A 26,587-nucleotide genomic window follows, 5' to 3' on the forward strand; every position below is an offset into this window, starting at 1 on the left:
CCTCCAGCAGAGACTGAAATCCCCAGAAATAGTCCTGTGGTCTCGCTAATTGGTAAGCCGTGTGGACCGGCCTTTGATTAACCTTAAATCTTAATGAGTCCAATCCAGAGCTGCTGCGATGCTCCAACTGAGGAGGTGAAACCCACTCGCTATTCCATCTTTTCATCCCTCTGCCGGATAAGAGAAACCTGGAACTCCAGCCTTCGTGAACCCAGCGAGAAATCAAAGAGAATACCAGAGATCTGTTTAATAATTTATTTGCATATGATTATCGTAAAAATACTGAAAGAGAAATGCTTATTTTTGTTGTAATTTTCTGCTGTTTTTTTCTTTTTACAACCTAATACACCTTGAATTGCACAGGGAAAAGTCTGCCCTAACAGACACACGTTTTCTTCTTTCTTTGTGACATATAGTTTCAGATATGTAATGACCATTAAACTGGAATTCCTCCATTTGTTTGCTCCTCCACATTAAACAAACAAGCATATAAACGAGGGTCATAGAGAGGCAACAGTCAGGTCAGATTGTTGTGAATGCTGAGCTGACTGCACTAATAGAAATATAGTATTATTTACAGGCAGTTGTTTTAGATAGGAACTGCTCTGACAGCTGGCGTGCTGAAGAAAACACATGTCAGGAGAAATGAACCAATGAGTGAATTTGTTCTACATCAATGTTTGTAGGTCAGCCCAATATTAAGGTTGCGGACTTATTATCTGGATAGTGACCTTTTTAATTCCCCCTGATCTGTAACACGTTCACACCACAGAACTACCACAGGCGCTTTTCATTTTTAAAAACAGCAATCACCACAAAGTCCCCTCTGCAGTTAGACACATAAATATTCTGTCTGCGCAGAACAGTTCCCCTTCAGATCACTCATTCATGTCTGTCTGGTTTGTCAATGTGTGAAAAACAAGCAGTGTAATAAAAAAGTTAAGCCCCGGTGCTCGTAAAAAAACACACAGAAAAAAACACCTCTTTGCAATAATAATAAGATAATAACTTAGCATTCAAAAACAATGCGTATATGAATCAAACAAGGTTAAGAAAACCTGGACGTTAAAGTCCGTACAGCAAAATGCCACCAAAGCAAACAGCAAACGTGGAACTCGTTTCGACTTTTCTCATGAAGAAGTTTCCACTTTGGCATGCACATGACGTGTCCCGCACAGTGTCAGATCCATCCCCTCTCTGATGGAGAGTTGGCGTGAAGACTCGGATGCTTTTTACACTTTTGCAACAAGTAGTCCCCCGGTACACGTGGAAGACAGTATTTAAGAGGAAGCAGATGACAGGTGTGTCTTTTTTTTTTTTTTGTTCTTAAAAATTGAGAAAATAATAAAATAACGTTGGTTGGGTTTAAAGAAAATAAAAGGGAGAAGACTGATTGGATTAAATGTGTACAGGAAGGTTTGGAGATGTCTTGTTTGTTTCAAGCAAAAGTTTGCTTAATCTTGGCACTGAGTCCTCAATCTGAGGGCGGAAAGAAGAAAAGTCTGATTCCCAACCAGCAGAAAACACATGCAGACATGCAAACACAACCTGAGAAGGGGCAATAGGAAGTTTGGTTTATGTCAATAGTCACAAATCCACAAGTGTCAAGTCATGAACGCACACACTGCAATGAAAGGTCTCTTTGAACGCACATAAAATTTTCCGGCTGGAAAGAAATCTCCAACACTGTCCTCGTTCTTTCTCCTGTGTCTTTAATCTTCTTCTTCTTATGTTACAACGGGCTCTTGGCGTCAGAGTTTTTCAGGTAGTTTTTATCCGCTCTGTGTCCTCAGCTCACACTCGGATGGGGAGGGTTTGGCTCATCTGTTGCCGAACAATTTCCTGACTGCTGTCCGGACTCTTCCTGTTGTGTCCCGGCAGCGTCCCCCCGAGCCGCAGCAGATCCCTGCCAACACAAAGCAGCCGCACAGGTCAGAAGCAGGTTCACAGGCACTTTAAACAAAAGACACAGCTCATTATTACTTTGCTAAGTGCTCTCATTGAAGGTGGGTAAAGGTCTAATCCATCTTTGTGCTGGTAGAGCTAGATTCTGCAGAGTATTTGCACCTTAGACCTTGTGGATATAAACAATAAAACACAGGAGGGCGAAAATCTGCTGATCGAGAGCTTCATCTGCGATAAATACAGTCCAACTCAAACGCCGAGCCAAATCTATTCATCAGATCTCCAGTTTTAATAAAAGTTCAACATATTTCTCCGCTATCTTGAGAAAGGCGCGGCAGCCTGCGAGTGTCCTTTGTTCCTCAGCCAGTGTCCTTATTTTTAAGGCCCTGGTGGCTGAAGATACTCTACAGATAGTGCTGCATCTCATATCCTCTCTCTCCCTCCTTTTGTTATCTGTCCCAACATCAGCCGGCAGCCAATGGCAGGTGAGCGGGAGACGCACACGCTAACACGGTAGATGCTCCCTGAATCATGCTCTGACAACATGATCCTTCCCTCTCCGCGTCTTCCCCCTCTGTCTATCGCTCTTGCGTTGCATACAGATGAGGCTGTAAATTAATCATTGGCATGTCATCTCCAAGCAGCAACATGTAGCTTAACACACACACTCAAGCATCAACAATACACACACAATCATACCAGCTTCCCATTGGCCCATCCTAGCATTGGGCGCACCCTCCCCTGATGCATTAAAAAGCTCATTAGCAACCTAATTAAACACATTCCTCTCTTTTAGCTTCTCCTCAATCTCCCTTATTACTCACACTTCATCACCTCCTGCTTTTCCACATCAGCAGCTCTGGCTGCTGTCTGTCCTATCACCTACATTCCAGCATCCAGCCAAGTATAGGGGGAATTAAACCGAGGTCAGCCATTACATTTCCACACACAATTAGCTTCAGTGAGCCCGGATCCTGGCATAGGAGTCGCCCTTGGGGCTCTGTGTTAGAGTGAAACTGTGAGCCAAGGAGCTGGCACCAGACCTGGATACTGTATGTATGAATTCAGCCTTTTGTGCCTGTCAGAAACAGGAAGCCATCACACAGAGATGAGGATGTGCGCTTGATTCATTATACATCACTACAGAGGACTGCTGAGGATCCAGCATCTAAAGCAGCACTAATCAAACTGTTGACTGGATGCCAGGCGAACAAAACTCAAAACAAACACGTCTGTAAAAGTGGCTGAAACACTCGGAGCGGCTCAAAACAAAGTTAAAAAACAATCGTCGACTTGTCTACCTATGAAAAAGTCAACTTCTTCACTTCCAAGGGAAATACAGGTGGATGTCTGACGGCCCCCCAAAAACCCATTCAGTAAAAAAAAAAAAATCCTCGAAAATCCTTCAAACAAGCATGAGCGTAGTTGAGCTTCTTCTTAGGCTGGCTTTACCTTCTTTTACATTGATATCTTATTCTAACAAATCCAAACGCACAACTCCACCCGGCTCAACACCGTGAGGGGTCTTCATCCCGCACTTCACAGCCGTCGTATCAAATACAGAGGACCATCTCACACAAGGTGAAAGGGAGGGAATTGCATCATCCTCTTTTGTGTTGAAACTATCCTGCTGTTATTGTAGAAAACCTCAAAAGCACTTGGTTCTTATACGGAGAGCCCAGCAGCAGAATAATGCATATATATTTTCAACAAAGGTCAGCTACAGTAGCAGCCAAGCTGCAACAAAAACACAGCCCACTTCTGATGAAAGTTCCCGTAAATTTGTAGTGAAATATTAAAGCTTTTCTGCTACGAGCCTCTGCTTTCACTCTAAGCTCTGGTTGTTGTGCATGCTGAGTTTCTTCACAATTGTCCCTCTTTACATAAACCCAGTGAGGGTTTTTGCTGCAGCTCTTTAAAAAGTAAAATCAGCAAGTTTGTCTGAAAAGTTGCTAAATCTCACAGCAAAACTTGCCACGCTGGTAACAGAGAAGTGTTTTTCTCCTCTTAAAAAGAACTGAGATCACACATTTTCAAACAGACACACTTTCTCTATACTTGTAACCCCAAAAGCTCTGAAAAACAACCTTAACTATGACACAACTCTTTCTATATTTATCACGTGGAGGCTGCGCACAGACTCACCCTGAGTAGGAGCTGGTCACCACCTTAAGGCTGGCGGCATTACGGAGCAGCTTGTCCAGGGTGCTAACAATGCGGGAGAACTTGGGCCTCAGGTTTCTCTCCTTCATCCAGCACTCGAGCATCAGCTGGTGCAGCACCATAGGACAGTCCATTGGCGGGGGCAGCCGGTAATCCTGCTCTACTGCCGTCATCACCTGAGAAGAAAAAGAAAGCCTCTGTCATGCTGCGTTTTGACACAGAGGTGCTGTGTGCACACGTCTAGATGACAACATGCTCACAGTGATGATGTTGACCTGCTAGAAGTGGTTCCTAAAGTGTGGTGGGCCCTTAGTCTTCAGCATGGCGGTCCAAAGAGGCCATATACTATGAACAAATTGAAAGCTTTTATTCTTATGTTAAAGGCACTGTAGGAAGTTTTCATGTTGTGTTGATTCCATAGACTGTATAAAATATGGACGTAGTATCCGTGACGTCACCCATCTGTTTCTGAAGAGCTGTTTTGAGGCCAATCGACGGCGGCAGCCATATTGTTGCTGTCAAGTCAGTGTGACGTAAAGATGTGGGCTTTGAGCCTCCTAGCCAACAGCTACAGTGTTCCCGCAGTCAGCTGTGCCTCTCATTGGAAGACTCGTAATCTCAATATCTTCGAAATTGCCTCGTTAGAAAAAAAATCACCCCCCCTACAGTGTGTGCCGATCGAGAAATGGGCTATCCAGACTACACTCGTCTTTTGTACCAGGCTGTAAACATGTTTATTTCTGCTGTAAAGATCGTCTTTTTTGAATTGGTGTCTATGTGGTTTCCGGTACTTCCAGAGCCAGCCTCAAGCGGATCCTCGATGAACTGCAGTTTTTAGCACTTCCGCATTGGACTCATATTTTTAGACCAGAGGTTGCCGCTCGGTTGATTCGTGTGACCCCATTGAATGGAATAGAGTGTATTTCTGTGACGGTGACTGCGTTTCCCATGAGCAACATCACCCTCTGTAGAAAAGATGTGTCTCTTGCTAATGCGTGCAATCGTTGTGGATGCGTATCAGTAGATCACAGATCTGTTGTTGTTAACTGTAACGTAACAACAAACCAACTTTGTAGACCATGATTTATTACCGTTAGTTAGCTTATAAAAGATATTTAGATATCACTGCCCTAGTGTCATGAGGGATGCTTCAGTGTCCCAGTAAATATACGCACACTGTTCAACTCTTTTGTCTTCAGAGAGTAGTGAAGCATTCACACATTATGAGAATCGTTAAATTTTGTTCATAGCCATTTTGTTCTTTTACAGAGCGAGGCCCTGGTTGTTGAGTTTCTCAGTCAACAACAAAACTTCAAAAGAAAGTGTATTTTTTATTAATCCATATCCAGTGTCAGCCATGACTACAAAACATGATGTAAAAAGAATATTTTGTAAAGAAAATAACTCCTCCCACCTGCTAACTTACTTCTCAGTGCCAAACTTGTTAAAGCTTATTGAAAATCTGACCCGAACACAGGCAGAAGAATTCAGTATAAAGAAACAACCAATCTTCCTGCTGATAACTTAACTTCACTATGCAGGAGAGGAAGAGGCATCAGGTGTGAGACTATTTCAAAATGAGTGAAAAACTCCTCACAGTGCCTTTAACTTATTATTTATTTAGTATTTGCACATTTTGAGTTGTTCAAAAATGTTAAATGTAAATTAAATATTAATTTCTGCACTATTACTTTTTCTCCACTGTGGCAGATAAAATATATTGAATTAAATGTAAAGGCTTTAGTGGGACAAAGGCTATATTTACATTTCAAATGGGACACAGCATTTTCATTTTGTGTTTTATGCTTTTCCTACATTTCAGTCATTTCAGTTTAGCCTGTTGTCATTTGGAGCATCTATTTTTCATAAAATAATAAAAATTTTCAGTTTTAACATTTAACATTTCTTTGCACTATTCAACTATTTCACTAAAATTATTTTCAAACATCTGTTTGTGTTACACACCATCCCAATTTTTTTTGGAACTGTGGTTGTAAATTGTAAATTGTGCTTAATATTGATTGTTTTGAGTTTTTTTTAACATTTATACTAGCGTGTTAGTCTACATTTATATGCCATGCCGTGACGTCACCCATCTGTTCCTGAACGCTGTTTTGAAGCCAATCGACGGCAGCAGCCATATTGGAAATGCGAAACTCAACCAGGCAGAGTCTGATGTAAAGGGGCGGAGTTTGAGCCTCGTAGCCAACAGCTATGTATTCCCGTCCGGGAGGCAAGTCAGTCATGTCCTTATTTGGGCAAACATTCGTAATCTTAATATCTTCTGAACTGTTGCGTTAGAAAAAAACTCACCCCCCGTACAATGTGTGTACCAGGCTGTAAACATGTTTATTAATGCTGCAAAGATTGTCTTTTTTTAAGTGGTGTGTATGTGGTTTCCGGTGTTTCTGCAGCCAGCCTCAAGCAGATTCTCGATGAATTGCAGTTTATAACACTTCTGAATGGGCTTCATAGTTTGAGACCGGAGGTTGCCGCTTTCTCTGAACAGAAGAGGTCAACTACCATTGTCTTCCATACCAGCCACACCAGCAGACTCTGAGTTCTCTTTATATTTACAGTTTAAGGTGTAAACCCAGAATATGAACAAGGATTAAGAAGATTTCATTTGGTGCTTCAACAAAGTGTTACCATTTCCCTCTGACTCATTTGTATTATGCTCACTCTGTTTGGCCTTTGTTAGTGCGGAGAAAGAATAATCCTCAGTCACTGTGTTTGTTATGTCCTACTTTGTAAAGTGCCTCAGCTCATGCTGTCACACACTCCAATCTTCTCTTCAGCATCTTTACAAAACTATAAAAACAATTTTCTCAAGGATTCTCAAAGTTGCTCCTTCAAAAGTGGCATGATTGATGGGAGAAACAATAAGTGGAGGATGAAAACGTTGGCTCATTGATTTGATTTCGCCTAGCAACTGCTTTCCCCTCTGTACGCTCTGTATGGGTTTTAAACTCCCCACAACAATAAAAAAATTGCCATTTGGGAACAATAAAACATTTCTGCTGCACTCCTCTCCTCCTGCTGCTTGTCCTTTGATTTTTATGTCACGCTCCTAGCCGGCGAGCACCTCTGTTTATATCTCATATTTGTTGACTGTGTTGCTTATTGAGCGATGACTGTGGCACAAAAGGCTATTGGGAACAATACAGGGCCTTGACTTTGAAGCTTTCATTACTGCATGTGGGTTTTGTTATGAAAGTTATACATACATTACTGGCATTTTTCATTCTGGCACCTTTTTTGCTTTATTGCTATCAGCTTTTACAAGTTGCCTTTTTGATGCACAACACAGAGCAGATATTCCTTTGGGAATAAAGTGGAGGTGTACACATTGCTTCCGCACTTTTGTTCAGGGCGGAGGAACCAGGAGGTTTCTTTTCCTGCTGTAGTTGTGAAGTCTGCGCCGTGCAGATAGCCTACAGGTAACAGCAGCTGAAAATAATAATAAAAGCTTTTCCTGAGTATTCCTTTGTTAGTGTGAAGAGTTTAGCTTTGCAGTTTGGAGTTGTAGAGGGAGGGAAGGCTGCAAATAAGGTGATAGAAAGGTAGAACACAGCTGCAAAAGCATCTGCAATGAGGAGATAAAGACAGCAGGGCCGACATGTCACACCGGAAATCAAAGCAACAACAGCTCAGAGGAACTCTCAGCCGGCCCTGAAGTGAAGTGCATTTCACACATGAATCGCACTCCTGATAATTTCATTCTCTGAACAGCCTCAACATGAATGTTCAAATCTGGTCACCTAAACTTTCGCCAGATGTTGTCCTGTCATCCTTTTGGTAAGAAGTCTGCAGAGAGTGAGGGGAAGCTGACGCAGCAGGTAAAAATCTGGAGCATTCACAGCGACATGAGTGGGCAGGTTGGTGACGTTGTGTACATTGAGCTGAGTTTCCCTGATTTGTGCTCTTTTACTGCTCGCCTCAGTTGCCAGGATTACATTTTCTACATCTTGAGTTTGTATTGCAGAAACAAACCTGGACAAGTTGTTATGATATCAACACAGAAACAGTCACCAATATGGAAGAGTCCTCCCCCTCATTTTACAAAACGCTCTACCCAGCCTCCTCTAGTTGTTAGAGCACATTGACACAAGTTATAGTGACCCACTGTGTTTGGGAAATTTGTCAAGCAGGGTTCCCACTCTTTTCCAGAAATCATTTTCCAGGACATTTCCAGGACATTTTCAGGGATGATCAAGCTGGTACGACAGTCTAAATTTAGTTCCTAATTTAGTTCCTAAATAGTCAAATCTGTTCCTCTCAGTGGAAGTCTACATTGAAAGACATGTAGTCTATGGCTATCAATGAAATCATCTCTTACATGCTTAAAAACTATGGAAAATTGATTGTTGAAAGATGCAACCACAGCACTTCATTTTATTAGTTCAACAAAGTAACAATGATGGGCAACTCTCATCTCAGCTTTCTCTCAAAAATAGAGACGCACTCTGTATTTAAAGGTCTCTAAGAGATTTAAAAAAGTGCGAACTGTCTTCCTGCGTGGTGATGTCTATTGTGATCAGCGATGTGCAGTTTCTGTGCAGCTGTGTCGCTCTTTTTGTTCCATTTGTTTTCACAATCGGCACTCCTACTAGCTACAGTACGGTAACTGAGCTCTCAGCCTGCACGGAAAGTTGTGAGGCAGACCCCCAAGCTCTCTGCCACAACTTTTTAATCGTGTCAGGTCGCACGCAGTCATGTTTGAATAATTGTACAGGACAATACGTGATTTTCCAGGACATTTTACTTTTTGTCCCATTTTCCAGGTGTTTTCCAGTACTGGAAATCTGGTCAACTGTTTTCCAGGTTTTCCAGGACGCATGGGAACCCTGGACAAGGTAATTCAGGAACATTTTAGGACTTGAACGTCTGGAATTTGTCTAGAAATTGTGAAATTTAAAGTGTTCAAGGGGTCAAGGACAAAAAAACGAGTGAGCATTATTCCCTTGAAAGAACATGTCAAAGACGTCGCTGGAAGATGAATGAAAGACATGGAACACTTGTTCTATTAAGAACTCTTAAGTTCTCTCAATGTCTATTTGTAGACAATGATTCAACTTCTATGTTTAGAACAGATTTGATTTGGAAATCTTCGACTGTAACAAGATTCATCACACATTCACACATTTTTTTAAAGTCATATCTCATCTACTTCGTGGCATCACAGTCACCAACGAAAACATGAGCGAGGGACTGGGTATCAATCTCACCACTTTCCTCATGCAAGCTTGACTCTCTCCATCGTCAACGATTGAGTTCTGCTAACAGAGGGTCCCAACACACTTCAATCACCTACATCAGCACCTAGGGGTCCCCTCTGTACCGTTGTAGTTATAGCCATACAGCATCAATAAGGGTGATGGCTCAGTTTTCTTTCTTGAATGTTAAAGTGTCTTCTTTAAGATGTCACTGAGCCTTCTTGTTAACATCATCCAGCCTGTAATGCGATGAAATTCCTATCCTTTCACCCCTGGAGTGAATAATGTATAAAGACTTTAAAACAATTATGTATTTTCTAGGGGTGACCCCAAATAGTCGAATATTCGACTATTCGTTCTAACGAACCTTAGTCGACACTGCCAATTTGATAGTCGAATATTTGCATATGAAACATGGATCATTCCATTCAAACCGTGGGGGTGCTCAATGTCTCATTTTACATTATTTTCCTGTTTCCCTTAAAAATAGTGTCTCATTTAGCCCATTTTTATATAAATATAGACTTATTTAATGTAATTCTGAGAACAGATCTTGAAGTTTCATATCTCCTTAAAGTGGTAATTAAATCTCCCCTGGTAATTAAAGGTGGACCATTTAGCGGGACCTGTGGAGCAGACGTACCTCAGCTGGCCTTTAAATCTTTCTACGTTCATGGTAGCTCAAAATGTCAGAAAATAAAACTTCAGTTGATCCTAAAAAATAGTGATGAGGATGAGGAGCAGCTTCATGAAGAGGGCTGTGAGATCAAGGATTACCGGACCACACAGTAACTGTTGTCCGAAGCCTCAAAAGCAATCCACAGCATCCCATCCACCTCCAAGCCATCAGGGAGGATATTCTCAAAGACAGGATTTACAGTCAACAAAGCAAGGAGCACACTTCTGCCCATAAGCACGATGGTTTTCCTCACGTACAATGTGAAAAGACTCAAGCGGACAAAGATGCGATGAATGACTGTTTTAAAAGGTACTGTTAAGAGATTTAAAAACCCTTCAGCTGGTTCAGGTTTGATTTTGAACATTATACAGATGTTTAGCCTTAAGTTGGACAAACTACCCTCCGCAGCGCTGCTCTCCACTGTGCGAACACTGTATAAATATCTCCTGATTCCTTATTCTATAACGGCGCGTTGTTCCATTTTTAACAGATGGTGGCCTTATTTGAGTTTTCTCTCCATCCCCTCGTTGTTTTTGCAATATAGATTTAAAAAATCTAAGTTTTATACTTATAATATTCTGTTGTCCCTTTTACTTTAAGCTACGAGTCTCTTAATTGTAAAGGGTTATGCGTAATATTGTCATGCGGTCACCATCATGCAGACTTTGGGTCAATAAGGAAAAACAACAAACATTTGACTATTCGTCGACTATGGGCAAAATCTGATGAATCAGATTCGACTAAGCAAATCCTTAGTCGGGCTCACCCCTAGTGTTTTCAGACATGCTAATGTTGTAACGCTATTTGAGCCAGCTGTAGAATAGTTTAAATTAGGTCGTGGACATCCAGACCTTATTTCTCTCTGTGTTCAGCCAAATCTGAATGTTTAAATCCTGCTGTAAGAGCTCATTCAGAACTCACAGAAGAAGTGTTAAGCCTGCAGAGATAAGTGTTTGTAACAGGAAGCGCTAACTCACATCCTGGTTGCTCATGTCCCAATATGGCCGCTCTCCGTAGGACACCACCTCCCACATGACGATGCCGTAGCTCCACACGTCACTGGCAGAGGTGAACTTCCTGAAGGCGATGGCCTCGGGGGCCGTCCACCGAATAGGAATCTTTCCTCCCTGCTCACATACACACAGACACAAACACAAACACACACAAATAGAAGGGGGTTGGTATCAGCTAAAGTCACACTACAGTCTCATGACTGCAAACACAGACATGCAGGAGCTAATGCAAATTTTACAGGCCGCCTCGCACGCTAACACAAATATTGGCACACACGAACAGACTCACATGCTTCCATATGTACATGTGAGACAAGTGAAGGGGAGCAAATTATCGCACTCAATTATCCATGTATATAAACATAAAGTCAGTATACAAACACACAGATGAATACACACAGAGTACTGACCAGGGAGCTGGTGTAAGTGGGGTCAGCAGACGTGTCGTCCAGGAAGCGTGACAGGCCAAAGTCTGAGACCTTGCACACCAAGTTGCTGTTGACCAGAATGTTTCGAGCAGCGAGGTCTCGGTGGACGTAGTTCATATCTGACAGGTACTTCATCCCCGCAGCGATGCCACGCAGCATCCCGACCAGCTGTGTCATCGTGAAGCGCCCATCGTTCAGCTACAAAAACACAGCAGCCAGAGATAGAGCAGGAGGAGGATGAGAGAGTGGGAGAGGAGGTTAATGAAGGAGGCGAAGGGAAGTGAGGGAATGAGAAATGAGAAAAAAGAACGGGTTGAAATACGGGGAAGGAGAAGATAGGGAAGAGTAAAGAGAGGAGATAAGGAGAAAACACCAGAGAGACAATCAGTCACAGAGGCCGCATAAACATGACATCTGTCATCATGCTTCTGACAGTCACTGACAGCTGACCTTTTCACGCATGCTGTCCAATTAGCTGATTAATTAGAGTCTTTACTGTCGGACCAAACCCATTAACACTCGGTGTTGGCTCTAACACAAAAACAAAGGAAGCTGCAACAATCAAAACCAACTGAAGGAATTTCTCTTATTTTCAAAAACTAGTTGCAGTTCCACTAAATCCTTGAAAATGATGATAATAAAGATTGTATTTATAGAGTGTTAAAACACAGCGGATAAAACAAGTGCGCCATTAATTCAGCAGGTTTTGTGGAAAAACAGTGAACATTTTAAGAATTAAAATGAAGTTAAATTTGCATGTTTCTCCAATAAAAGACAATTATAAGACGGAATTTAAAAATTCATTGTCTCAGCTGACTGGATAGATTCACCACAAAGCTTTTGTTTGCACACATTTTCTTTGTTAATAAACAGTAAAGCAAAAAAACCTATCATAAATTTAAATTCCATGTTGCTTAAAGCTTATCTCCCTGATTTAAAAGTCTTTCATTTGCCGATTTTGGCCCTCTCTTATTTACATTTAATAAGTGTGAAACAAAGTCTGAGATTAAGGTTTCAAGGTTTAATTCAAAATTCTCCACATTTACGAAGCGTGACACGGCAGGATGAACTAGAGATGGTTATAAAACAAGACTCCAACCTGTGAAGCCTCACCAAATCCTAAAGTGTGTGGGTTGAAACCAATCAATCGCAAGTCGATACACAATTACCTGATATCAAAAGAGAGGATTTCTGCAAACTTGGATCAAGCTGCAACAACCCTGAGAGTTCTTTTTCATGACCTGAATATTAAGTAGAGTTTTGATGAAAAAAAAAAACAATTTTCGACATAATCAATCCCGTCTTTGACTCCAAAAAGAGACGGCAAAGAACACAAGACGTGACATGACAAAACCATAAACATCCTGCTTTGTAGTCTGCACACTCCACTGAAGTCTGACAGCAAAGCACGGTGGGATGGATGGATGTGTAAACAGCCATGATTCATAGCAGGCGTTCACGGCAGAGTGTATGCATAAATGTGTGTGTGTGTCATATCTGTAGATCTGCATCTACATGTGCATATATGTGAGTGTGCTTGTTTGTCTGTTTTCTGTGTGTATGTCTCTAGAAGCTGATGTACGAAGTCTCATAAGACATACATGGACAGTTTGTCTCTGTGTGTGTGTGTGTGTGTGTGTGTGTGTGTGTGTGTGTGTGTGTGTGTGTGTGTGTGTGTGTGTGTGTGTGTGTGTGTGTGTGTGTGTGTGTGTGTGTGTGTGTGTGTGTGCATGTGTGTGTGTTGTTAACTCTAGGGTGTCTTCGTTAGAGCAGGACTCAGAGTTCCTCTGACTCACAGGCAGGCTGGGTGTCATGGGGGGGGGAGCGGGGGTGAGGACAGCACAGGCCATGGAGACGTTGGAGACATTTGTGTTATTGTGGGACAGCTGAGTGAGAGGAGGAGGGTGAGAAGGAGGAAGAGGCTCAGGCTGGACTCTGTGATGAAGCTAATGATTGATTAATCAGCCCAAGCTTTAATTGCCCGTCTGTCAAATGTCAGGAAACAGTAAATATTGTACATTACACCGTCCAAGAGACAGAATTAATTGGCAATTACCTGATAAATGTTTCACATCAGTCAGGTTTTCAAGAGGAAATCATATTTATTTTCTGTTTCAGCTCCTCAGATGTGACAATTGTCTGCCTCTCTTATACGACGGTAAACTTCGGGTTGGATGAACAGGCTTTTAGAAGATGCCACCTGGGGTTTTTCACTGTTTTTCGACATCTCACAAACAAGATGATAAAGGGATTTTTGAGAAAATAATTGTCAGATTAATTGATAATGAGTATAATTACAGCTATTTAAAGCTGCTCGCGTTTTCTAAACAACAACTCAGAACCTGGAGACGTTCACTTTTAATGATGAAGCGCCTGATATGACATGTTTCACAGGATGATAGCAGCAGAATAAGTCCGACATGATGTATTCCTGAAATGAATAATTGAATATTTAGATAGTGGTCAATAATTTTTTATGGTTTGTGAAATCAATAGGAATATGAAAATTAAGTACTTGGTGCCAATAATCTGCCTCAGAAGCTGTAATTAGAAGAAACATGGAGTCTCATTATTTAATCTAATCAGTCATTTACAGATAGAACGTTTTGTGAGTGCTGATAAGGCTGCATATGAAGATAACAAATACAATTTGAGGAGTAACATATTTCAGGATTATCAGAGAATCATCAGTTTGAGATCTTGTTTAAAGTGGCGTTAAGCAACATGAACATGCCAATAGAAAAGACATTAGTCCTCTCTCTTTGCTACATCATATCCTTTAAGCCCCTCCCATCAAATGATGCACCAAACATGCATACCAATCGTTCTCAAGTAATCGGTCCCTTCCTCTCAGACAGTTAAGTCGAACTCCGGAACAGAGACACTGACGGACGATCAATATACATCCCCAAAAAAGTGATAAAGCAGCAACTATTCGTGTGCCACACAGCCGCTTTGCTTTCAACACCACCAAGGCGAGGAGAGACGGCAGAGCAAGCGAGACAAAGAAATCGAGCTGCTGACACAAATCAGGTAGAAGGCCAGATGATGCTAGTTTGTACAGAGTCGCTGTGATTGGCTAGATATGTGCAAGCTGACCCTGATGAGTTGTTTGATTCAGAGCACAGGATCTTAAAGAAGCTTAATACAAAGGGACAGGCACTCACAGACACAGATCAGACACACGGTCATTTAAAGGGACATTTAAATTTGTTATTGTTAGTGACAGGCAATGATCAAAACTTGATACTCTCATCAAAATGAGAGGAGAAAATGTTGCACCTTTAAAGCTTTAAATCCTGTTGATCTACCAGTTGATAAGCCAATGTATGGACAAGGATTAGGGCCACTGAAAAAAGTAATAATTAAGGTCCAAGAAAAAGGTCAGAATTCTGAGATTAAAGTCAGAATTCTGAGAAAAAGTCAGAATTCTGAGAAAAAAGTCAGTTTTTCTCAGAATTCTGACTTTTTTCTCAGAACAAAACCATAAAAAAAATATATTGGACCTTAATTTTATTTTATTTAGTGGCCCTAATCCTCTTCCCTACCAATGGCATTCAATTTTCAGAAAATAATAAAACTGATGAGTATCGTTAGAAAGAAACAAATACTAAGCCCATTTTTTTAGCCCTTCAAGACCTAGACCAATTTTTGGGGTGCCAGACTCTCCTGAATTTATTTTGAATATGCTGCATGAGACAAATGGTGGTATCAATGGAAAGCTGAGAATGTCCGCTGTAACTGAGTTTTTAAAGCTTGTTGATTGGATTAGCGGTTCAAAAGTTATCAAATATTTAAGAATAAGTCTGTCTGGGTCTTTGAGGGCTCCCACATCCTTCAAAGCCTTAAGTTTCCCTACTGGACAAGAGTGAGGGGGGGGGGGGGGTTGTTCTCAGACAGGATGTAACAAGGACACTGAAGTAGTCACTGCGTTATGTTCACAACATATCCAAGATGTCAGGCAAAGCTGAGTCGAACTCTAAGATTGTGGTTGTTGTGTTTGTTTAGTTTGGATGCCTCTGTGTTGCTTGACTTCCTGTCATATAGTTGTAGATTTACCTTGTGTTTTGTCCCTGTTTATATTCTGTATTAGTTTTCAGCTCCATAAGTTCTCGTTGTCTCTCTTGGCATCTTGTTCTGTGTTGTATTCCTTGTGTGTGTTTCTAGTCTATCCTGTTTTATTTTGTAGTTCTTGATCCCTGTGTGTCTGTTCTAGTTTTACTTCCTGGCATTGTGTGTTTCCCTCCATTTTGATTGTTCTCATTAGTTTCACCTGTGTCCACACCTGTTGCTCGTTACCCTGTGTGTATTTAGTTTCTCTGTTTCCCCTCTCCTGTGTTAGTTCACTGTGTGTGTTCTCTGAGAATGTGTCCCCTGCGTCTTCTAGTATTCTCCAGTTCTCCTTCGGTGGATTTTATTTGAAGTAAGTTTTGTTTTGTCTCGGTTTTGTTTTATTAAACCTTTTTCTGCATTTTGGGTCCTGCAACTTTGTTTGCCTTCTCAAACATGACACAATTATAGAAAACTTGTAATTGGATGTATTCACAGTATCAACAATGTGTGCTGTGTTCACCAACAAGCTCATCTCCTCTTCTATTGAAACTTTATAACAGGGCTGGAAGAACAAACCGTATACAGTTTCAGCCCTTTGAGGAGAAAATGCTGAGCTGTCAGCTACCTACTGACCATTATTTTCACTATTGACAGATCTGTATTTTTCTTTGCTTTCACTTTCTGCCATGGGCCCTTGGTCAAAAAGAGAGCACAGAGTGAAATGCCCATCATTTCTCTGAGTTTGAGAAGACAACCTCAAAATCATTTTCCCCCCAAGAAAACTCCAAAAACTGAAGAAGGTAAAACAGATAAAGGTTGTAAAGTTATAAATATGAGAAACTGGATTCAGCAAAATATATTTCCCTTAACAGATCACTACAGAAATGTATCAATGCCACTAATTAAAGATTAATACAACACTTTTCTGTAGTCATCTAAATAATAAAGTCTGATTCTGTTCACTCTGATATGATTCATAAAAGGATTATGCCGTGTTTGCACCAGCTTAACCTGTGAAGATGAGGAAAAAAACCCACTGTCTAATTCACAAAGCATGCATACCATTTTAATACACACAAGCAAACAGCATCAGCGTGAGCTGCTGTTGTTTGCATATTTTTCATTCCGTCATTGTGCGACCGGGGCAAAATGAACCCTTGTCTATGCAAAAGAAACAAAAAACATGTAATTCACAAACACAGGCGCTAACAGCCACGCTAAGAGTGATACGATTACTGTCTGCTGAGAGTGAGGGGTAACTGCACAACAGTATTTATGACCGCTTTCAAACTCGAGCTGTTCAGTGATCATGACAATCATTCCGACACTGGATGTCCTAAAAACTACACATCAGTACATTAAGTCTCTTTGCATTACTTTACTCTTACTGTCTTTATTATAATCAGGGGTTTAAATCAATCAGGGGCAATTTGTGGCTTAACGCTAGTGCTGGGCGATAATTTGATAACAGTAATTACCGAGATAAACATTTTCTCAATATAAATATAAAGCATTTTCGATGAAAATTTGATATAAATAAACATTTAATTACACCCCTACTGTGACTGTAGGACAACTGAACACCGAACGGCCGTGATGCGTTCACTGCACTGCAGGAAACAAGATCACTCTGCCCGTAACCCTTAGTAATCTACAAGGGGAGAGCACAGCTCAAAACAATACTCTACTAAAATGATACTCACTACACAATTTGATGTATATTTGTTGTAAATGTAAATCAAATTATGGAAATTACCTTAACCTGACAAAAAAAAAAGAATGTACAAACTAAAACTTCACAAAAATCTAATTTTAAACAAAAGACCTGCTTCCTGTTAGCACCATCAGAAATGATGGTTCATCAGAAAACTAAACCCAGATACAAACTACAAACTGTCTGGTTTCTTCAACTTTCACTCAGGACCAAAAATCTGCATTTAGATTTAAATGAAATATTGATTTGATATTTATGGTGATAATTATCTTTATCAAATGATATGAAATATTTCATAGTGATAACAGTTTTCACTATCACCTAGCACTAGTTCAACCTCTGACAAAAAATAAATCTAGTCCAAAATAACCCTCTGATGTCTTCATAACTCACTTAAGAGTAACAGATAATTCAAGCTTGACAAAATAATTATTTGATTTATATCGTGATACATGTAAATATCAACTGATGTGGAAAAAAACATTGTGGTAGGATCTGTTCCCATATCGCCCAGCCCTAATTAACGCTGGCTCATACAGATTGTGCCATTGTACACAATGGAGTGTTTTTATCTGGACAAGCTGCTCTTTGCTAGCTCACTCCAGACTGTCACATCTGTGATGAATCAGCTCCACAATTAACTGGTAAGAAGTGTCACCCCTCCATTCAGCTCATCATCTATATATGAGCAGAACTGAGTGTTGTCACGATGAGAGTGCACAGTGCAGCTCTGTGCAGCAAAAAAGGTGAAGATGCTGATGGCTCATCTCCACCATCAGACACAAAGCAGGAGCAAAGCTGTAAAACTCTATGAGTGTGTTTTTCTCTTGATTACCATCAGGGCTATACGCTTTGTGAACTAAACCTTGAGGTAGAGCAAGAGGGGTCAAATGCAGCATAATCATAGGTGCTATTAGCAGCCGTAGTCTATCCTTGGTGAATTCCTCATTTAGACTCATCTTTAGGTCTTAGGGCACATTGTATCCACATCAGCCATTCTCCTACCTATTATGACAGGGCCCATGAACACCATGAGATTGGTACAATCCAGAGCAAAGGTCCACAGTCAACTGTGCCACATTGAACCAGTCATCCAGCATCAAACAGACTGAAATAAAGAATGACTTTTACTCTCACTGATAACCAGGAATTTCTCAAGCTCCAAACAATCAACTGCTTATTGCACAAAAATAAAATCCAGCAGCGGGCCATTGATCCAGCAGAGGCATTAGGTAACCTCATCAGGCCAAACAGTTACAGTAAGTGGACTTCTTCACAGTGCAGCCATGCAAGAAAACACATTTACTGGATGTAAATGACATGTAATGGCCCCCACGCAGTTGGATATGTACTGTGTGACACCTCATTTCTCATCCCGCCTTTGTTCAGCGATTCTGTGTAGGTGGAGGTGGTCTGTAACAAACACTGATCAGTAATGCATTCTGCAGTCGCACAAAGACTCTCTAATACAGAGCTGCAAACGTATCCAAAGGTCTGCTCTGTGACAGTTCTCCACCAGGAGTTTGAGCGTTGCAAAGCCTGTCAGCATCAGTCAGTCACGTCAGGCAGAGACACTATGCCTGTCTGCAGGCGTTATATTGCACATTTAATCTCTATCACTCAGCAAGCGAGCGCCTCGGGGTGTTTTACAGAGAGTAAAACATTCCGATAACCCAGAGGTGTCGTGAATGACTGTCTCTCTCTGTGTGTGTGTGTGTGTGTGTGTGTGTGTGTGTGTGTGTGTGTGTGTGTGTGTGTGTGTGTGTGTGTTCCTCTTTGCTTTGATACAAACAGAAAGTAATCTTCTCTGTCAGAGGTGTCGCAGCACACGCCTCTTGTCGAGCTTACCCTGAGGAAAGAATCGAGTGCCCCGTTCTCCATGAACTCAGTGATGATGAGGACAGGGCAGCTGCGTGTCAGGACCCCCTCCAGCCGGATCACATTGGGGTGGTCGAACTGGCCCATGATGGAGGCTTCTGCCAGGAAGTCCCGCCTTTGCCGCTCGGTGTAGCCTGCTTTTAACGTCTTAATTGCAACGACCATCTCCCTCCGGCTAGCCTGTTTGAGGCGACCGCGGCACACCTCACCAAATTCACCTGGATCAGGAGAACAAGTTGGGGGAGGGTGTAGGGGAGGGGTGGGGTGAGGGTGATGGGGGAGAAGGGGATTGAGTGAGAGGAGGGGTGGGGGGAAAGTGCAGGGAGAGGGAACGTTACTGGTCGGATTTGGGAGTGAAGGAGCTGACTGTAAAGAGTTGAGGGTCTGCTTCAGCTGTGGGACAGGACTTGAGAAGAGAAGAGGGAAAAGGACGGGAGGTCAGAGGTCAAAGATGTTGGGGAGAGAGGGAGTGGCGGGTATTGATCGAGTGTGCAACCTGGGAGCGGTGTAAGGAGACAGAGGATGGGCAAGGAATTTGGGGGCTCTGCATGTGGTGCCTGAGTGTTTTCAAGGGAGAGAAAAAGAGAGAGAAAGAAAAAGAAACAGGGAGGGTTGGACGAGCAGGACCACACTGTCATTTAGAGGTGAAGTTAGGACACAACATGCCGCTGGAGAGAGAGAGAAAAAAAACTGACTGAAGAGGGAGAGAGAGCTAGCGAGAAGATTTTCACTTCAATCCTTCCCACCGGCAGCTCTCTTGCACACTCTGAATCCTTGAGAGGGACTCTTTTACAGAACAGACCTCGGGGCTTGATGGCACACTCCTGTTCCAATAAATGATTAATAAAGCTGAATCTTTCCCCATCCCCTGGGACAAAAACAACGGGGCTGTTTACCTGCACCGATGACTTCTTCTATCTTTACGCAGGAGATGTCAATCTCTTTGGCAAACTCGTGAACAGCATCGTTGGGGTCCTCATAGGTGAAAGGGTCAATGTACACTTTGACTCCTGGAGAAACTGAGAGGGAAAAAATAATGGAGAAGTTAGCACCTAGCTCTAGCTCCCTTACTAATATGGCTTACAACAACAAAAAGCCTAATGTCTGAAAAATTGGAAATGGAATTTAAAAAATCTAAAGTGGAAAAAACTGAAATACAATTTGATTATCATATTTTCATCATAATTTTGCTTTCTTGAGTTCTTGGATAAGAGAACTAGATTGAAAACACAACCTTGTTGTAATGAGTCAAACAGAAAAAATCTAGCATTTTTATTTGTGAAAGTCAGATGCTCTTGTTAATAATTAAATCAAAAGTTCAACCAAAAAACAGGCTAGTTAGTTCCAAGTCTGCTAAGTTAAGCTAAGCTTAGCTAAGCTAAGCTACTCTCTTATGACATCAGCTTTAAATTCAAGGAACAGATGCATAAGAGCCATGTATTTTCTCATGGCATGTGGATCAATCTAGTGTTTTTCCAAAATGAAAAGTGATCTCACAAAATGTTGGTATGCAATTTATTGCCTCTCATTACGCAGTTCAAGGGTACATTTGTTTACTTTTTATCTAACAGCTCATGTGATCTGTTTGATCTTAATGAATTTATTTTCTAATTTTATTAGTTCAATTATGAAGGACATTGCTTATTAATGAACAGAAAATGAACTGTAAGTGAGCCCAGGCTTTGGCTTGAGGCTGTTGTTCATCTGTTGGGAAATAAAATCAGCAAGTGTCTAGACGGTAAAGTTCACATAGGAAGAAAAGTATCGTTCTCAACATGATGTAGACAGCACGCTCAGGATTTCCTCTGCACTAATAGGGAAATAGTCCTGTTTCAATCAGGTGATTGGATAATTGATTAAATCAGATGGATAACTGCACAGGCATGACCAAAGGAACACAGGGACAGTTCCCAGACTGAACACACAAACTTACTGTACTGCTGCAGTTTCTCCGTGTACTCCAGCTCTGAGCCGCTGCGCTGCTTCCTGTAAACAAGCAGCACATAAACAAAGTCACACTCACATCATCAGCCTCGACCCTTTTCAGGTACAGCAACTGAAAGTAACATCTGACTGAACAATCAGATGAAACCTCAGAAACAGAGTCACAGAGGAGCTCTGTTTTTCTCCTCCTGCAGAGCTTCTTTTTTGAAGCTAAAGCGTTAGTATGCACCCTTTGAAAGCATGTTAAATTTTAATGAGCCTCTTTGTTCAGGCTCTAACTAACAAAATGAAACATGTACTTCAGGCTGGCAGCAATAAATATCAAACACTTACTTAAGGCAGACAACAGCAATAACCACCATGGCTACAATGACCACCAGACCCGCCGAGGCAGAGCCCACGATAAGAGGCAGCTGGTCCTGCACCGACTTCTGAGGGTCACCTGGACAAAACACAGAACACACAGGGGTAAATAACACCAGAAACACTGCCTGAGAGATTAAAGGGTGGTCTGTGCTGCAAGTGTAATGGCTTACAACCGAGGCAGCCCTAAACCTACTAAGCTGGAACACTCATTAAGAAAGCTGCAGCAGCAGAGATCAGAGTAAAAGCAAAGGAGAGGTTATCTGTACTGTGGAGGCTGGTGCTGAAGTCGATTGGGTTGCTGTAGCGCCCGTATCCAGCCACAGTGCGTGCTCTGACCTGCACCACATAGGGCGTAGAAGCTCTCAGGCCCTCCACCTTGGCTGAGCTGTGCTGGGATGTTACTGTGTGGGACATCACCTGGCCCTAGAAAGAACACAAGAGAGCATTAGAGCAGCAAAACGAGGGGTAATGCTTTTCAGATGGCTCATAGCAACAAATCTATGTTTTGGTTCACTTACAGCATTATATGCTGAATAAAGTTTATCGTTAGAAAATACTAAAAGTGCTATAAATAACAATAACCCTCCTGTTATGTTGCAGGTCAAATTGACCGTTTTAAAAGTCTATTTTAGGCAAAATATGCCTTCCAAACCAGCTAAATGCAGCATCAAAATCTGGGCAGCAGGTGACAGAAGAGGTGTTGTGTTAATTTATCAACATCACCTCATAAAAAAAAAAAAATACAAGTGTAAAAAAAAATACAAATCTGTCATGTAAAACTATTGTATTTATATTTAGGGCTTTCCAATGTACATTCAAATTAAAGATTTAACATGAATTTTAATGAAAATCAAGCTATCCTCATTGAACCATGATCTGTGAGAATTAAAGAACACCAATGGACTAAATCTTGATTTAAATGGTTAGTAATGGAGTTAAAAACTAGATTAAAAACATTTGTATTGGGATTTTTTGGGGTTCTGACACTTTTGGATAATTGAATATGCCCCAGGTATAATTGACTCAGGAACATTATTGCTGTTCCAGAGAAACGAACATAACAGGAGGGTTAAAGCTGAAAATACATTTTTTTAATTGATTGTAAGATTTTGCGGTAGTAGCTTTTATTTATCAGGTCTGGCTCCTAGTTTACGGTGGCAAATGCTAATGCTAGCTAGCTTTATTGTTCTACTACTAAAAGTGTAAAGGGGAGAAAACCAAAGTTACCTGACATTTTGACTTTTCTTCTCGCACTTCTGTCACATTTAATATTATTATTTATTAACATTCATCATCAACAGTATCCTGTAATTGTCAAATGTAGCTAAAGTGGTTACTAGTAAACAGCTACATTAACAACTTTTTGACCTTTGAAGAAAAAAAGTATTCCTTCTACAAAAGAAAAATATAAAAGTGTAAGCCACAGAAGCACTTTTGATTATTTACTACTTAAGTATTACTTCTACAACCTCTCTATCTGGCATTACCAGGAGCTTATGATTAGATTAGATTAAAGAACTTTATTGATCCCCTGTGGGGGAAATTCATATGCCACAAGGGTCTGTTCACAGAATCAACAAACAATAAGACAGTACAGTCACAAAAACACAACAAATAAACAAATAACACAGTCACACCCTTTGAGGCCTAATTAATAGCTATGGGTCAGATCCATAACTACAAGTGTTTATTAAAAAATCTGACTGCTGCAGGAACAAAGGACTTTCTAAGACGTTCTGTGGAGCAGCTAACTAAAGTTAGCTAATGCTAGCTAGCTTAAACAGACTTGGTGGCCAATATTTTTAGGTTTGCTCGCAAATTCGTTTCTGCTTTTGTGTTGCAAGTAATTAAAAAACCTTTACTTGTATCATATTTTTAAGCCCCTTCAAAAGTGTTCATTGTTCAGAAAAAATCACAGCCTTCATTTTTTGTTTCCATAATGATTAGCACTGTTTAAAAGTGTTGCCTCCAATAGCAGGGGTAATTAAAAATCCCTAACCTACTTCAAATCTTATGGCTTACAATACTGAAACAATTTCTCATAACTGATGATTTGGACAACAAACGAAAATAAAAAGATGTGCTCATTGTTCTAGGCTATTGAATCACTTCATTGTTTAGTATTAAATGACAGGATTTATTCAGGGTTTTTACTTTTAAACAGCAGCTGCTGGAGCTTCAATTCAATAGGCTGGTATTCAGTCAACCATCACTCAAATAAATTGACTTGTTACCTTCACCAGTTTTACTGAAAGAAACGCCGACCCTTTCATTCTTTAATGCAATGTTGTTTTTGGTCTGAAGAGCCTGTAGTGAACTAAGGGCCTAAGTTTTTACCATCAGAGGTAATAAATAATACATATAATATCTGCAGGGCTTTACAAGGGAACTGGATCGATACCAGTGATGCAGCATTTACATCACCAGTTTCTATGTCTGACCAGCCAGTACTCTCAAACCACTGACGTATCTGGACTGACCCAATCCCCCAAACACATCATATTACAGCTTCTTTAGTTACAGGGTTAGAAAAGTTCAGAGTCAATAAAGCATGCACTGTGACCTAGATAAATGCAACAGCTAAAAAATGGGAGCTTACCCTCTCATGGTATTTAATTTCATAATCGAGGATGACCCCGTTTGGTTTCTCAGGCGGCAGCCATGACAGGCTGAGAGTGTCTGAGGTGGAGCGCATCAGATGGACGGTGGGCACAGCTGAAGGTGCTGCAGTGAGACATCAGAGCAGACACAGGTTACACTTTAAGTCTGGGAAAAAGTCACTTCAGATTCTGGGCTGCCAGGAGTTTCCATTTCAAAATGACAAACCATCCATGTAAGTAAGATAATGTTATTCAAAATACTCCACGCTGAACGGTTTAAGAAAAATGGTACAACATGTTTCACCTTCAGCGTTCTGCAGTTTATTGATTAGTGAGGCCTGAAAGTGACTCAATTGACAGTCATTGTGTTGGGTCCATAAACTCAGAAAGCTGGATTAAGTGCAGGTTAACTGGGAGAGTAATTACTGTCCATGGAAAGGTGCTGAGCAGTTTGGGTAATGATGACGCTGCAGGTATTAAGTGGAGGTTTTGAAAGGTGACATTGACGGCAATGGCTGACAGAGTGCTGAATGCTGACAGTCCAGATATAAAGTTTATTTATGATTTCATCTACTGTTCCTGTGATTCCCTTAAAAATCTCCAGCTGGGGTTTTCCCATCTGTCACTCTCTCTCTCTATCTAAAGTTGTTCAGCAGTGTTTACCGTGTATGTTAACACCGCTCTGGATACTAAAACTCATTAATACACTCATTGACGCTGACTGAGTGTATGGTCCACTAACCAGCCTGCTCCATAGTGATGTTAAGTGGTATTGATTGGAGATGCCCAAAGAATTAACTCAGTTTGTGGACACATTAAGTGTCCCTGACTGATCTTCTTCTACTAACCGGCTTGGTTGGTGGTGATGTTGACTGTGGAGTAGCTTGGCGAGGTGGGGTTTTTCCCTGAAACCCCATTGACAGCCTGCACCTCAAAGCTGTAGCGGGTGTGAGCCTGCAGGTTCCTCACCACCACCTTCTTCTGCCTCAGCCCCAGGCGGCGAGGTGCGATGTCCACGTTGTCATCGCAGCGCGTGCAGGGGCTCCTGTCCCGCAGACACTTCTTACACACCACGTTGTAGACGAGGTCGCTCCTCCCACCCGTGTCCTCAGGCTCTTCCCACTCCAAGGACAGGGAGGTCTCGTTCACGCTGGAGATAACGTTGCGAGGCGCAGAGGGGATCGCTGCACAAACACAAACACAGTCACACGTAGGTGTTAAATAGGTAGGCAGGAAGAAGAGAAAAGCAAACAGCTGAGCCATACTCCCTATGCAGTGCTTATTATTATCCTCTCTCTATGGTGCATTAATGTTTTAATATCTCTGCAAGAAGGCAACAGCAGGAAGTACTTCTTTTACAGGAATAAAGTCTAATCCCATTCTTTTCATAAAGACCCAATTGCACAAATACAAGTTTGAAATTGCTTCAAATGCCCCAAACATATCTTTCAGGTGGAGAAAAGGGCATGGAGGCATGTAAAAACATAACAATGGGGAAATAACTCCTTCCTGGTGCTGATAAATAAATCAGCATATTCAGAGAAAGGAGCATAAATACAATACTTGTTATGCAGAAGCAGAACACCGCTGTTCATCACTAAGTAATGAAAAGCACAATCCTACACAGCTCCATACTCAAACCCACCTCCATTCCTATGTATGTGAAACCCCTCATGGTGCTTCTGGGACTTGGCTAATCCACACTTGATAGAAATTCATGTTCTTGTATCAGTACAAACCCGATCCTCCATGTTTCAATAGGCAGCTCTGCATTTTGACTGAAGAGTGTTTGAAACCTGGATAAAGTGTGATAACCGCAGAGGGGGGCAACAATGATTTTTTTTCTCCATTTTTTATCCTATTTCAGCGAGAGAAGAGAGAGGGCTCTACCTCTAAGCTTCCAGCTGCAGAGAGTCTGACCTGTCTCAGAGCAGAGATAGAGAGGAAGAGAGGAAGAGAGAGAGAGAGATAGAGACAGGGGAAAGACTCTCAGGCCGTCAGCCCATGTTGGCCAAAACTGTCTCTCCTCTGAGTTCAGCTCGCCCTGAGCTGCGTTTCACTCGTCCTGTCCTTTCTAATTAGGCCTGCACAGTTCAGAGTGGAGGCTCTTCTAATTGGACACCCATCTAAAACACACGCTGAGCCCAAGCTGCCGGCCATTGACTGGCTGAGCCGCTCTTGTGCAACACAGCGCTCCAAACACAAAGCACAGGCTGCCTGGCATAGACTCTGACAGACCGCAGGGACAGAGCTGTCATGCCTGTATGTGTATTTGAGTGTGTATGTGTGTGTTTGTGTTAGTGTGTGTGTTTGTTTGGAGGTGCTGCTTGTGTCCCTGCCCGCCTGTCTGTGTGCGCTGGTCAGTGTCCACAGTGTTCCTGTGACAAGGATCTGGGGAAGACAGTTGCGGTCCGTGTGTGTCATTTAACGCAGCGAAAGGCCCCTGGGGGGTGATTTTACACGGTCAAGGCAGCACATGTCGCTCTCCATCAGGACTCTTCTCTGAGGCCTGAACATGGAGAACAAGCACGGATGCTGCGGTCAGCTCGAGACACGACGTGTTGGAATGTTTGGATGCAGCTAGATTTTGACTCCTGTATGAATTCTGTACAGTTTTTCATAAGGGCA

The 26,587-nt window shown here is 41.6% G+C and overlaps 1 protein-coding gene across 1 annotated transcript in view; it reads right to left on the reverse strand.

The window, feature by feature from the left end:
• Window positions 1-241: 241 nt before the first annotated feature.
• Window positions 242-26,587, reverse strand: part of ephb3a (eph receptor B3a) — a 42,231-nt gene continuing 15,885 nt past the window's right edge. Inside the window, exons 5-15 of the mRNA XM_034703292.1 lie at window positions 24,808-25,143; window positions 23,959-24,083; window positions 21,626-21,782; window positions 21,327-21,435; window positions 20,983-21,035; window positions 19,946-20,068; window positions 19,020-19,267; window positions 11,387-11,602; window positions 10,941-11,090; window positions 4,051-4,244; window positions 242-1,906 (exon numbers count right to left, since the gene is read on the reverse strand). Of these exons, the coding sequence (XP_034559183.1) occupies window positions 1,795-1,906; window positions 4,051-4,244; window positions 10,941-11,090; window positions 11,387-11,602; window positions 19,020-19,267; window positions 19,946-20,068; window positions 20,983-21,035; window positions 21,327-21,435; window positions 21,626-21,782; window positions 23,959-24,083; window positions 24,808-25,143 (1,823 nt within the window). The 3' untranslated portion in view covers window positions 242-1,794. The remainder of the gene's footprint in view (window positions 1,907-4,050; window positions 4,245-10,940; window positions 11,091-11,386; window positions 11,603-19,019; window positions 19,268-19,945; window positions 20,069-20,982; window positions 21,036-21,326; window positions 21,436-21,625; window positions 21,783-23,958; window positions 24,084-24,807; window positions 25,144-26,587) is intronic.

The sequence above is a fragment of the Notolabrus celidotus genome, chromosome 15 (assembly GCF_009762535.1).
Source record: "Notolabrus celidotus isolate fNotCel1 chromosome 15, fNotCel1.pri, whole genome shotgun sequence".
Classification (NCBI taxonomy): Eukaryota; Metazoa; Chordata; class Actinopteri; order Labriformes; family Labridae; genus Notolabrus; species Notolabrus celidotus.